Consider the following 14683-nt stretch of genomic DNA (forward strand, 5'->3'; position numbering starts at 1 on the left):
AACACAATGCAGAAGTGATACTTTAACTTTAGCGTTACAGGAGTTTTTTGTGTTGTAACTATAAAAGCACTTTTTCATCTACCACCTAGGGTAACTAATCCAGCACAATCAGATTGAAGATTTTAGCCAAGCTTTTTGAATAGAAAAGCACTCTACACTGCATGGTAGAAGGTCATGACCAACTAAGCAGCCACAGCCTCTTTTGATTCGTGCCACAAATCCACAAATCCACAAATCCTGCTACTTATCACCAAATCCTCCACTACAGTTGTGATTTATAGGATGCAAAGCTGATTTCAAAGTCAGAAAGTCTTTAATTGTACAGTTTTCCTATTTCTTGTCAACAATTTTGTTGTGTGCACTGTCCACATGACTAATGTATTCTTGAGTTTGCTCTCTGAGTAACACTTCTTTGGTGTTTTTCTTTGTTGTTTTGGTAATTATCACTGATTGCTAACATCAGAATAATGTATTTTATGCCTTTTAAGTGCAACATGCTCTTCTTTTTTGTGATATTATGCTGTAATTCAGCACATTTGTCAATGAAGTTGTTTAGTATCACAACCAATTTTCTTACCAAACGTAATCCTGTTGATAAGGATGGTAAATGTGTGCAGAGGGAGGGCAGGTTCGCCGATCGCTGATCTGATTAGGGTTAAGAAGGGGTTTCTCTGCTGGACATAAGGAGATTATAATCCTCCTTCTTCTCCTCCTACTCTTCACTCTGCTGCTTCTGGGCACAGACATATGGAGAGGCAGACTGACTGTGTGGATGACAAAGAGAGGAGAGGACCTGTGAGATGGAAGTGAAATATTGAGAGGGAAACAGTCGGTAGACAGTTGGAGGGCAAAACAAGCACAGGCTGTCTGGCTGCTTTGACACTGATCCAGACTCTCTTGTTCTTTGCTAAGAATTATTTCTAGCACATCAGATTTTTTTTACCAGCAGTTTTTATGTGTCTATTTTTTGGGATTATTCTAAACCTTGGATTTTACATGTACAGACAAGGGCTGTTGTCTTATTGCCTTCCTGGATTAAATATATATTTTCCTTTCTTTTGAGATGACATTTTTTTCAAGAAAGGTGTATGTTTTTGCATATGACTTCCTGCTCATCTGCCTTTAAACCCAATCCTGTTGGTGCACCTTTCTTCTATTTGTTTTAAGTTTTTTTTGGTCAACATTTTGCTAATTTTGTTGACCTACCTGCAACAATGTTGAGTGCGTACTACTGTTGGCGCCCAGTGTATGACGGCTATGAATGTCTGCAGCTTCTGGAGCAGAACGGAGGATTCGGCAACAACGGAGCCCAGCCGCCCATGCAGATCCACAACGTCCACAACAATGCAGGTAAATATCTGTGCATGTGCATGTATGTAATGCTCTCTGTGTTTGTATGGTGTTTCTTCTTCTCTAGTATGTTTACACTTCAGGCGTGGACTGGAGTCTTAAAACAGAGAAATACCATGATGTTCTCAGTTGAAATGTATCTACTTATTGATGACCTTAAGGCAAAACTGGAAGTCAGTCCTTGAAATATGCATACATTCGTTGTACTTCTTTCTTAATAACCAACAAAATTAGTTATTATTAATGTTTTAAACTGACATAGTGTGATATGATACACTGTGTTCTTGATATATGTTCTCTATGCTTAGAAATATACTTGACATAGCTAAAATGCTGTTGTTTTGGCTGCATTGGTTTCTAATTGGTTTGGAGCATGGCCTCATAATAAAACACATTTTCATCATTGCGATATGATCGTCCCACATAAACTACATGTAAAAGACTGCCTGGAAACAAAATGAATTACAAAAAGTTTTATTCACACCAAGATACTAACATATGGCCAATCAGGTGGATTCCTGCATACACAGGTGAGGCATTTACGCTATTTGGTCAGCCAGATGAAACCCTAGTCAATAACTACTCCAAGAAGCATTTGTGTCAACCTGGTGTTCACTGCAAGGAGCCTGTGCTACAAGCACAGGCACTTTGCATTACATTAGAACATCAAAATGCCTAAATACATTGACATAGTAGCTTAAAGACTCTGAAGTTAATGTTAATATTTCTTATTTCACACCGCCATCACAGTACTGAATAATGATCTTACATAACAGTTTTTTCCTGTTATCGCCCACACCTAACCAGGAGTACATTCACACGTGTAAACCAAATGCCCCAGACACCACCCATATTCCACCCATATCACTGTGAGTCACACAAGGCAAGGAGTAATCTGATTAGTTCACCAATGGCCACCCTGCTGACACACAAAAAAACACGCAGCACACTTGCCCCAGTGGGCTGTGAGGTAAATACAAAAGTTTCTTACTTTTCGGAAAAAGGGGAAATTCAGTCAAATTACTTATACATGTTAACCACTTACAAAACCAATTGACTAGTGTGGTTAATATATTATTTCTGGTCCTGATTCTGTATGACATGTAACATATCTTACACTCTTATCTTTGTTTTAATTTAAGTCATCCTTTGTCTCAAGAGTAAGATCTTTGGTTGAACCTGGTTATCACCCACTGCTGCTAAACAGCTAAATTATGCAAACTGACTGGTTTGTATAATTTGTAAATTTATTTTAGTATAAATCTGAAACAGAAATAAGGCCATTAAGCACATTAAAAGAACTGCAGCTGCCGACTACGTATCTATACTTGTGAAAAGTTTAGAAATCATCATCATATTCTTTATTTTTTATTTTTTATTTTTTTAAGATTTATTTTTGGGCATTTATTAGATAGCAGAGGACAGTGGATAGAGTCGCAAACAGGGTCAAGAGTGGGGGAGAGACATGGGGTAAAGAGCCTCAGGTCAGATTCAAACCCAGGCCACCTGCGTACATGGGGAGCACCTTAAACCACTAGGCCACCTGCTTCCCTCATCATCATATTCTTTGATTCTGAGAGTATGACTTCAATGTACCTGGTGAGATAATCGTATTTGCGTCGTTAATTTGTACGTTTTCTCTAAACGAGTGTAATGGGCTTATCATTTTCCCATCCATACACACATGCAGCCTCTCTCCATTAAGAGGATTTCTTCAGTACCAGTCAGCCATCTGTTGAAAGACAGAGTACGTTTGCTCTTTGACTTGTGGAGTCGTCTTTTTCTCTTGTTAATTCATACCATAAGAGCAGGGAAATTTAAGATGATCAGCTTCTCTGAGTCGTGTTTAGTTATACATTCCCAGGAAGTTCCACAACACCTGAAAATAACTGTTTACATGGCAACATCAAGGCTAATTGAATGCTGGCAATGGACCACTTCTTTATGTTGTGTTCATATGCCTGAATGACATTTTATGCTCACTGGAGCTAAAATTTTGTACTCTTCATACCACATCTACCAATAAGAAATATTCATTTTAATTAAGGCTGTACAATTGATCAGAATTTAGATTAAATCACAAAATGGCCTGCTGCAAATTTCAAATCACAGATAGTGCAGTATTTCCAGTCCATAGTGTACAATCATTTAAGTGGCAATTTTTTAGAGAAGATTAGAAAAATCTTAGTTTTCTTGTGTTGTATATGTTTTTTTTTTTATCAAAATAAGAATGACATAAATTATCCCTCAGTACAACAATTCATCTTGAATTTGCAATATGAGTAAATAATCATAATTAGATATTTTTTTCAAAAACCAGCAGCCCTAGTTTATCAAATAAATGTATCTATTTAATACTCTGTGAGTAATAATATGAATTAGTTATTGCTTGTTCATTAAAAAATACACAGGATCAGGAACTTAAAAATGATTGCATATTAAATCGCAATATTGCAATCGCAATCATTCAGCCCGAATTTTAATCTTTAATATCTTTGTTTTTCTTAAGGTATTTATTGCACCTCAATAAATAGATTCTTTCTAGTTTATTACAGACATTTTTTTAGCAATTTTGCACATAATACAACTCTGAGCCCCTTTCATGCAAAGATAGTAGGAATGATTTTTATAGCTGTTAAACAGTGAAACTGTACTCTGTAGCTAGTCTGAATTTTAATAAGAACTCTGTAAAAATGTCTTCATATTTCTCACATTTAGCATCCTGTCTTTACCCACAATGTCTGTAGGTTTATATGATCCTGATCAGTCTGGCAGTGGCCTCTTTGATATCTTAAGAGGAGGAACTGAGCGCTTTTTGACAAACATCAAAGACACTTCCTCTAAGGTCATTCAGTCAGTAGCAAGGTAAGGCAGTTTCCTCTTGTCACTACAGTAATCATTATTGCATTTATTACATTTTTAATTTCCAGGTAATATTTTCTCTCTCAGTTTCTTCTGCATTGCGGAATCCATCCTAATTCCCATCGGAACTGTTTTATTTAACTTTGGAGTTGCCTGAATATACATTTTCTTTTTCTTTCTTTCTTTTTATGAACCAGCTGTTCAAACTTGTTTCTAAATTAGCCTAAACTATCCCATCATACTTATTGTTTAGGTAACTATTTGTGTTATGAAAATGAGAAACTCGGTCAATTGTATAATCTAAACTTAACAAACAGACCATGTGTGCTCATTGGTATTTTGTACCATTACATTGTTCAATTACCAGTCAGCATGTTTTATTACAAGTGCATCTAACTGAATTAGATATAGATTTTTTTTTTTTATGCTTTTAAATTTGTAACATTCATATTCATTCCTACCCTTTCCCTAGATTTACCACTAAAAGGAACATTTTGTTGTTTTGCCCTGTGAATAGGTCTAGATGGTAAAGTTTGCAATTGTAAATCCTTAAGGAAAGAAAAAGAAACAAGATCACCTCGTTTTTTTTTAGAAAAAGGTGTGATTGTAATTTTGTGGGTGGTTTGATTTTATTTATTTATCCTTTTATTTTAACATATCAGTCCCTTTAAGATCAAAGATCTCTTTTTCAAAAGAGACCTGACAAAGTATAGCAGCAATATAATTTCAGAAGGCCAAAATACTCAAACTTGCATGGTTCACATTAAAGCAATAAGTGCATTAATGGTAAAACATCTGCTAAAACAGTGGCAAACAGAAATTCACGAGGGATTTAAAAACATTCAGAGTCACCAAGTCTTGCACTTTGAATCTGCAAAAATTGGTAACTTGAATCTAGAATAACTGGCCTTTATTGTTGATGTGGTAGACAGTGGTCTCTTACTTAATGCTGAAGGGTTAAACAAAGTGTTCCTTTAATATCCCCTTTTATCCCTATCATTTAAAATGTTGATGATTCATTTTGTTCCATTTGTTTGGTCGTTTTGTTTATTTTTGTTGTTTTTTTTTCCTCTGTCCAAACCCCTCATGGTCCCACTTTGTGTCCATCACCTAGCAACCCAAGGTAATTACGGGTCGGTTAAGTGCGTCATCTCATGCGATGCTCTGTGTGTTTTTTGTAGTTTGTGTTTGATTTAGAGGGAAAACCCCATCAAGCTCTTTGCTGTGCAGTGTCTGTCATCACAGCTTGCTGATCCTAACATCACACATTCAATAATTCAATTGAATGAATGCAGAGCAGAGTGTGATATAAACTGGCGGAAGATTTTATGTGAAGAGTGAATGGAAGGGTTGAGTGATTTATACAAAAACAATAGCATGATAAGAAAAAGGGGAAATTATCCCCTATGCATTTAACAGAAATATATTTTTCCTGTCCTATACCATTTGACATTAGGTATACAGTACATTAAATTTTAAAAAAATTCAGTCCTTGTCCGGTGTAGCAAGAAATCTCACTTCTTTCATTTCTCTGTTTCCTTCACTAAAAAGTGGTAGAATTTTTTTTCTCAGTTCGGGTCTTAAGAAGGTCTAAGGTTAAATTTGATTTTCAAAAGATTGTAGGAACACTGTACCAAAAATAAACCTCAGATGTCCTCTCAAATAGGCATGGTTGACATTTATGAATGAATGAATGAATGATGGAAACAAGGTTGCCTTCACTGCTAACTAAATCACCATTTCAGCTTGAGCATTGTTTTTTCTACCATCACGCCAGTCCTGACTCAACAAAGTTACAGCAGTGTCATCAGCATAGAACGATAACATTTGTTTGCTTCACATACAGTTTGTATTTAATACTCCATTGATTTTTAGTGTTACAATGTTATATCTATCCATTTCTTTTGCCATAAAATCCAGTGAGTTCTTTCAATTTACTCAACTGCCAATATAATTAAATCAAACTAGCTGTTGGCAGAAATAATCTTTCTCTGTCTGCCAGATGCATGTGCCCCATCTTAAACTCTCGTGGATAGCCTTCTTCAATATTTGTTATTCATAATTTTCAGTGTCTTTGATTGTGATGCATAATCAGGTGTTAATTCAAAAACTTTCTCCTCTGAAACTCTGTGTTCTCATAGCCAGAGGCTCACATAAATGTTAATATAACCTAATGAAATACTGTATTATAACGTCTCATGTCTGACTCCCTTTTTTCGTTACCAGGCTAGTTATTAATCCCTGTAATAGCTGTGAAGTGTCCCAGCCCTTAGTCAAATATTTTTTTCCTTTCTTTCTGATTGTTGTAGCAATCTGTGCTTTTCCCCTCCTACTGTGTGTTTTACCAACTCCATCTATAAACAGCTTGTAATTTCTGTTGCAGTTATGCCAAAGGAGACCTGGATATCTCGTATATCACCTCCAGAATAGCAGGTAGGCGCAATGCCCTACTGAAAATGTCTTAAAAAATTCCTGCGTGATTTTGACATTAGACTGTTTAAATAGTTAAACGTGTTTTTAAAACTTGTGTTTTTGTGTTTGTAGTCATGTCCTTCCCGGCAGAAGGGGTGGAGTCAGCGATAAAGAACAACATTGAAGACGTCCGTCTGTTCCTGGATTCACGTCACGCTGGTCACTATGCTGTGTACAATCTCTCCAAACGATCATACAGGCCTTCTCGATTCCACAACAGGGTATGAAGCGTTTAATCTGTTTTGAGTTACAAGATGTATTATTGCCACAGTTATTGATATTTTTAAAGAGAGCTTACTACTTCCAGTTTACCTTTTTTACAAGATGCTTGCTGTATTTCGGCATGTTTGCATTGACAGGTTTCAGAGTGTAACTGGCAGCTGCGTCGTGCTCCCAACCTCCGCAGTCTCTACAGTGTGTGTAAAAACATGCATCTATGGCTCAAACAAGACCAGAGGAACATCTGTATAGTGCACTGTCTGGTAAGTAACCATTTGCCACCTTCTTAATGACAAAGATGACCTACAGCTTAGTTTGTAATGAATCTTCAGACAGGGAGAGAGTGTAAAAGAAAGACTTTGTCTGTGTCTGAATTGGTTACCTTTTCTGTTTGTAGGATGGGAGAGCAGCATCAGCAGTCGCAGTTTGCTCCTTTTTGTGTTTCTGTCGCCTTTTCACCACAGCTGAAGCTGCTGTCTACATGTTCTCAATGAAACGCTGCCCACCCGGAATAGCACCCTCACACAAAAGGTATAACAACACATGAAATTTACAGTATAAGCTACAGAAAGGAGTATTGTTTGTGGTCAACTTAGTTGAAATAAAGGTAGACCCAACATATGATGCTTTCTGTCTCTCTCTACAAACTCTTGTTCCTTATATAATACCAAAAATGTACCTGTACATGTCCTAAACCTGAATTCTTCTGTTGCAGGTATATAGAGTACATGTGTGACATGATGGCAGAGGAGCCCATCATCCCCCACAGCAAGCCCATCGTGATTCGCTCTATTGTCATGACACCCGTGCCACTGTTCAACAAGCAGCGTAATGGATGCAGGCCGTTCTGTGAAGTTTATGTAGGAGATGAGAGAGTCCTTACCACGTCACAGGAGTACGACAAGATGAAGTAGGTTTATTCATGCACAGCTTTGCCTTGATAAAAGGACTGTCTTGTGTAAATGTGATAATTGTTATATTTATTCTCTTTTAATGTATTATTTGTTATATCCAGAGATTTCAAGATGGAGGATGGAAGAGCAGAGATTCCACTCAATGTGACAGTACAAGGAGATGTACTGGTTGTGATCTATCATGCACGGTCTACACTGGGAGGACGTCTACAGGCCAAGGTACACACATAGTTTTGCACCCAATTCTGCATCTTTGTGCAAAGCTAGAGCCAAAAAATGTGCATGAAATGGTGATGAATTTAGACAAAATGTAACTTCAACACTATTGTGTTGTAGATGGCATCCATGAAGATGTTCCAGATCCAGTTCCACACAGGATTCGTCCCCAGAAATGCAACCACTGTGAAGTTTGCCAAGTATGTACACAATTGAGACAAGCGCAGATTTTGACAAAACAAGATCATTGTTAGTTGTTTCATGCCTTTCTTCTCCTATAAAATTATATAAACAACAAATTAATTTTAAACTCTCCATAATTTTGTCTTCCTTATCCACCTGTTTTTTCTGTCAGGTATGATTTGGATGCCTGTGACATCCAGGAGAAGTATCCTGATTTGTTTCAGGTCAACCTTGACATCGAGGTGGAACCAAGAGACAGACCCAGCACAAAGATCCCTCCTTGGGAGAGCTTCCAAACAAAGGGCCTCAACCCCAAAATCCTCTTCAGCTCTCGTGACGAACAACAGGAGATCCTCAGTAAATTTGGTAGGTGGGATTACTTATAGCTGTCAGGCTCTCGGGCAGAAAGTGTTAGGAAGTTCAAAATCAGAAGAAACCTGCATACTAAACCCTACTATCATTGAACCACAATCTTCACAGGTAAGCCCGAGCTGCCTCGCCAACCTGGTTCATCAGCGTTTTATGACTCAGAATCTTCCCAGCCAGCTCAGACCCCTGAAGGTTCCAGTGCAACAGAGCCAGAGTCTCCTGTGAGCACAGATAGCAACGCTAACAACTTCTTCCAGACACTGGATTGGGAAGGTACTGTACTTCTGATCTTTTGATTTAAGTTTAAGTCATTTTCCCATGGAACTCTTCGGTTATTTATCCAAGATTTGCCTCTCAGAATGTGTCAGATTTCCTCTCACCAACTTCTTGTATTTGCAGATGTGCGTGGCTCTCAGGATGACAGTCAAGGAGGGGGGTCTACAAATGACCAGGAGGACCTGAGTGATCAGTCAGAAGGAGAATCATGCTCTTTCTCCGCCCCAAGTGGAGAGCCGCTGTCACGTGACACCAGTGAGCCGCTATTTGATGCTGACTTCCAGGTGAGGACAGTTCTGATTAGCTGATTACATAATTTCATGTCATCAATACACAATGGCTTCCTTTTCTAATCCTCCCTATCAGACATGTTATAATGCTATATTTTCAATTCCATTAACTTGAAACATGCAAAGTATATCATAGCAAAGATGCATTTTTTTCTATTTTTTTTTAAACATCTCTATGTTGCTGGTTTTTCGGAGATGTGTTTTCTTTTGACAACTTTAAGGCTGAGAGTTGAAAATAAGGTGTGCTACTGCTTTTGACTTCCTGTGTTTAATGAAGAGGAGATTTTTTTTTACTTAAAGCTGCTTTATGTAATGTTTTTTTTTTCTTTTCATCCTAATGTAAAACTCTGATTGAAAAAGATATAGCCTTAAAGAAAGAAAATAACTTATATTTTACTAACTTTGATTTTTATAACCACTGCATACTAAAATTTTCCACTGCAGTGTGCATCATTCGTGGATAATTTACCTGAAAACTAGTTCTTCCTTAGCTGCTTAAAAACCAGTAGTTGTGAGTGCCATGCTGCATTATTTGTGTCTGTGAGGTCTGCCTTTTGGAAAAACAAGAAGGAGTAAATTTTTTATGGGGGACAGTTACTTATGGCTTTAGATCATTGAACTGGTTGATGTATTTGTTCATATGAAGGCAGCTTGGTTGGTTTATAGATCTGAGGCTTTTTTATTGGTGTCTGAAAATACTGGTACTTTAAAACCTTAAGGTGCAATCAAGTAAATCGCAAGGTCTTTATTTTCTTTTTCCACTTCAAATCATTTCATTTTGTTTTTTTTCCTTGGTACCCCCCCCACCCAACAGACCCCACCTCCAGCAGCCCAGGAATCTCCCATGGGTGACACAGCTGACCTCTTAGGGTTGAATGCTGACCCTCAACCTCCTCCCATGTCCTCAGCCTCCTCCACTGCTCCTCACCAAGGAGTTCAGGGAGGAATGAAAGCTGCATCAAGCAACAGTGACCTCCTTAACGACCTGTTTGCACCCCCTGGTGGTCAGACAGGAGGAATCCAGGAAGACTTGTTCTTTAGTGGACCAACAAGTGGGGCCACACCTGATTCAAAACGTAAGAATAAAGGTTTAAAGTGATCTGAATTATTAAAGATTCCTTTCCAGTTCCTCTCAATGATTTTTTACCTGGCTTCATTTGTGTTGCAGCTATGGGGGACCTCTTTGATCCCTTTGGGATGGGGTCTGGCTCTGGTGTAGGTTCCAGTGTCAGTTCCTCTCGGCAGGCCTCTGGGCCAGACCTGTTTGGAGACCTGTTGGGTTCTGATAGTTCAGCTACTAGCGGTTTCAGTTCAGTTCACAGTAATGCTACCCCTGCTTCCAACACAAGCCTCTTCAATCTCAGTAAGTCTCCTTCTTACATTATGTCCCAAACGCCAGCGCCTTTCACTGATAATACCGTCATTAACACCTTATTTTGACACTGCATCAGCAAACCTTCTTGTGTCTTCAAATCTTACTAGTTTTACAAGTAAAACCACTCTTTCTTACAAACATTTGCAGTGGCTACAGGGTTATATTTGCTTTGTTTGTACCTTTACAGATAAGCTAGTGAATGATGCACCGAAGATGACATCATCAGCCAGCCAACCAGACTTGCTGGGCGGCTGGGATAACTGGGCAACTGGCACCACTGCCAGTATGAGTGCCACCACCAGCAAACCAAACTACACAAATACAAGTAAGTGGACGAACACTGAAAGCACCATGAATGGTCATTTTTGGTCAGCAGTCTTGAACCGATGATAAAGATGACAAGTATCCCAACTAATATTCTATACTGTGTCTGCAGCTTCTGGTATGTCATCCATGTCGAAGGCCAAGTCTCAGACCTTTGATCCTTTTGCTGACTTAGGAAATCTGGGGTCCAATTTACCAGGTAAAAGGCTGTTATGAAATAGTGAGGTTTAAATTTTCATGTGTCTGATGGTGAAAAAAGCATTGAAGTATAACCTCAGTGACTGCTGTGGTACATAATTAAAACCTTTTAGGGTTTGAGACACAGTATTCAACTTTCCGCAGGCTGTTCTATGTATTAAACACACAGACTAGGGTTTTTTGTTAACATGTTTTTGGATATTTGGTGCACTTTAATCATAGGAGAGTTTTGAGATAGGAAATACTAAGAGAAAGGAGTTGGGAGGATGCAGAAAATGTCAAGGGTCACACTCTAACCAGGGAGAGCTGAGAGGACTGCAGCCTCTCGGACTTAAAATCTTAATAAACAAACCAAACCCAAGATTGTTAACAAATACTTCAAATCCACCTACAATATATTTCACTACCAAAACACAAAGATTTGAAATACTATTTCTGAAAAATGGGTTCAATTTTAATATTTAAATGATTTATAATTTCTTATTTTTGCTTAATATACACCTAGGGTTAAGTATAGTGAGCAGAAATGGATCAGGATCAATTCTGTAGCTCTCGAAACCTCTGCAAAGCATTGATTGAAAATATTAATCACATAAATTGTATGCATAGTGTTCCTTTGAAACCATTAAACATTTTATTCACTGCACTGTTTGCAGTAAATGCAGAGCTCGCAATGCAGGATGAAGGTTCAGTATCTTACTTTTTCAAACATTTTGGGGAAAAGAAAAATATTTATAGAAGCCATCTTAAAGGTACAAATGAGACAACAACCAATATGCTCAAACCAATATTTATAAACATTTACACAGTTATAAACTAATACAGAGGTTTTCAGAGTTTGGCTGAGTGAAACTCCACTGAAAGAACGGACTGTTTTCTGCACCCACCCACCTAAAAATAAGTGAAAGAAAAACATCTGTACAACTCTGTTTTCAAATAACTCCACCTCATCTTAAAAATGTTTTGCAAGCTTTTAAATTATTATTAACTGCATTTTCTTAGGCATCCATCTTTCCAAGGCAATTGATTTATTGGTTCTGACAATTAATTAAATGTCATTATTGCTTTATTGTTATCATTGCAAATTTAGGAAAACAGAGAGGCTGCAACTATGCAGGGTATTGATACATGTTTAAAGGAATAACTGCAGATCATTAGCCAGTCTTGACTATTAGTTACTTTAAACCATTGTCCATGCAGAAAACAATCACCCACATGTGTTGCCTTGCCTTCACAGTGCTGAGTGTCACACTTGTTTGTCCTGTAACTGCAGTTCCTTTAGCTTCCTGTCAAAAACTCCTATGGTGTTGTCACCAAACTTGGGCGCTTCATTTTGATATGACACCAGTGTTTACTCAGCCTCCTGCTTTCATTAGCTTGCACATTGTTGCAAATTAAACATTGTGGCAGTTGAGCCAATTAACCAAGGAGCAGCTTCCTATTTTTATCCTGTATCACACAGTTCCAGTGAACACTCCATGACTTAAACAGGCGTGGGCAGATGAATTTAGTGTTGAACTTAAGGATGAGATATGGGAAGAATGTCTGAAGAGTATACATGATTGTTCAGTAAACAAAAAATAGGAAATATCTTTGAAAGAGTGGAAATTCACTTAAGGGCATATGGATTTATACCTCATATTTAAAATACCTACCTTTCTCTATTTTATTTGCAGGATCCTCCAGCGGTAACTTTTCAGGACCTTCTTTCAACACAAAGCCTCCTCCTTCCTCCACGTCTTCCTCAACTAAGCCTCAAGCCCAGCCCTGGCAGTCTGGAAGACCAACCTCAGCTCAGAACAAACCGTGGATGCACGGATCAGGATCTGGTTCTGCACCAAAAGCATCGTCTCAGCCTGCAGGAACACAGCCCACCAAACCTAATTACAACCTCAACTTCTCCAGCGTCATTGGTAGCAGAGAAGAAAGAGGAGTTCGTGGGCCTGGGTTTGGTAAGAGACTTAATATGTTATTGAAATTAATTTCTGTGTAAAATGTTCTTCAAATTAATCACCATTAATGTGAATTCATCTTAGACATGGTAATACGCAACTACTGGAATTTGAATTGGGAACTCGTTGCAGAAATTGATGAGCAAGCTTATGAGGGAAAACTAAGCTTAACTTGGATGCTGCAGTCCTGTCATTCAGCTACAGAACATTTCACAAGTTTTATACAGATCTTGTGTTTCTGTCATTTTTTCCATGATGTAATAGTGATGTATCATAAAGTCTGCTTTATTTAACACTCTCCAAATTGTAAGTTCTCTGTGCTTTATAACCACGCAGGCCCCAAGCCAAAGGTAAAAGAGGACGATTTTGAGGAACTGTTGTCAACTCAGGGTTTTGCTGCTAAGCCTGATAAAAGGGGACCAAGAACGATCGCCGAAATGAGAAGACAGGAGATGACAAAAGACATTGATCCACTTAAACTACAGGTAAAATATATCTGGGATGTGTTATTTTTTTAGACCAACAAGGTATTTTGTGGCAGCAGATAGTCTGATCCTTAACTCACAAAGTAACCTCAGTGCACAGAGCAGTTTTGCTGCATTTCTTCCTGTAAAATTAGATGAAATGATTGTGTGTCAGTGGGGTCTTAAAAAGTATTAAAAGTTGATAAATCAATTCAGACAAAAATAAAGCTTTTAAAGAATAATAAAAAGTCTTACATGCAAGACTTTGAGGTCTCTTTTATAGTTTTTTTTATTGCCTATACATCTTAAGAGGTTGTAGGCTACTTCTCCCTCTTTTTTATATTAAGATTTAATCACACATGAGATTTTATGGAACTCTTCCAGATCTGACCTGAATTCCTACCAGAATAATGGAGATAAATTGTTGTAATGAATATAACTCAGTTATTGTGAGCTATATGTTGATCAGCTGCAACAGTAAAGTGATCACTGATACATCAGTGCTTTACATCAGAATTAATGATTAGAAGAATCCTGAAATTAACAATTATACCTTTATTTTTTGATACCTAATTTAGGCTTTTATTTTTTGTTTGTTTGAAAGGCAGTGCTTATGAATAGATACTTCTAGATTTTAGGATAGCTACTTTTAATATAAGACCTCCATTCTGCTAACTTGTGGTATCTGGTTCTTTTTCTCCTAGACTTTTCTCAGAATGCTCCAACAAAGATTCATTTTCATACAGCATTTTCTTTTCTTTTTGTTACATTTTTTTCTTACTATCAGCAAAAAACATACATGCAACTGTGTCGCTAATGTAACTGGTTAGAAACTGAAATGCAGTCGATCTTAAAATGTATGAAGAGGGTCTTTAAAAAGGTCTTAGAAGTATTAAATCCAATATCAGATTTTCTGATACCCTGTATGTGGTCATGTTACAGATCTTGGACTGGATTGAGGGGAAGGAGCGAAACATCCGAGCGCTGCTGTCGACCCTGCACACAGTGTTATGGGAAGGAGAAACCCGCTGGAAGCCTGTGGGCATGGCTGACCTGGTGACACCTGACCAGGTGAAGAAGTACTACAGGAAGGCTGTGCTCGTTGTCCATCCTGATAAGGTACAGTAAAACGTGCTGCTTCCATATTTAGTCATGGCAGGGATATTAGAACTGATAGCTCATGTTAATGCACAATGTTTATGTTTACCTTCTAAATATT

The 14683-nt window shown here is 37.8% G+C and overlaps 1 protein-coding gene across 4 annotated transcripts in view; it reads left to right on the forward strand.

The window, feature by feature from the left end:
• The window catches only part of gak (cyclin G associated kinase), a 33118-nt gene that overhangs the window by 16082 nt on the left and 2353 nt on the right, over window positions 1–14683 (forward strand). For 2 of the 4 annotated variants that reach the window (XM_041787088.1, XM_041787090.1), the window contains 20 exons: window positions 1272–1350; window positions 4098–4215; window positions 5327–5335; window positions 6596–6645; window positions 6757–6905; window positions 7044–7166; window positions 7301–7434; window positions 7619–7813; window positions 7919–8036; window positions 8154–8233; window positions 8389–8582; window positions 8697–8858; window positions 8985–9145; window positions 9966–10227; window positions 10320–10514; window positions 10714–10851; window positions 10963–11049; window positions 12725–13000; window positions 13337–13485; window positions 14407–14583. In XM_041787088.1, coding sequence (XP_041643022.1) covers window positions 1272–1350; window positions 4098–4215; window positions 5327–5335; window positions 6596–6645; window positions 6757–6905; window positions 7044–7166; window positions 7301–7434; window positions 7619–7813; window positions 7919–8036; window positions 8154–8233; window positions 8389–8582; window positions 8697–8858; window positions 8985–9145; window positions 9966–10227; window positions 10320–10514; window positions 10714–10851; window positions 10963–11049; window positions 12725–13000; window positions 13337–13485; window positions 14407–14583 — 2856 coding nt within the window. The remainder of the gene's footprint in view (window positions 1–1271; window positions 1351–4097; window positions 4216–5326; window positions 5336–6595; window positions 6646–6756; window positions 6906–7043; window positions 7167–7300; window positions 7435–7618; window positions 7814–7918; window positions 8037–8153; window positions 8234–8388; window positions 8583–8696; window positions 8859–8984; window positions 9146–9965; window positions 10228–10319; window positions 10515–10713; window positions 10852–10962; window positions 11050–12724; window positions 13001–13336; window positions 13486–14406; window positions 14584–14683) is intronic. The other 2 variants (XM_041787089.1, XM_041787091.1) reach the window with 1 other exon arrangement.

The sequence above is a fragment of the Cheilinus undulatus genome, linkage group 5, assembly GCF_018320785.1.
Source record: "Cheilinus undulatus linkage group 5, ASM1832078v1, whole genome shotgun sequence".
In the NCBI taxonomy this organism is placed as follows: Eukaryota; Metazoa; Chordata; class Actinopteri; order Labriformes; family Labridae; genus Cheilinus; species Cheilinus undulatus.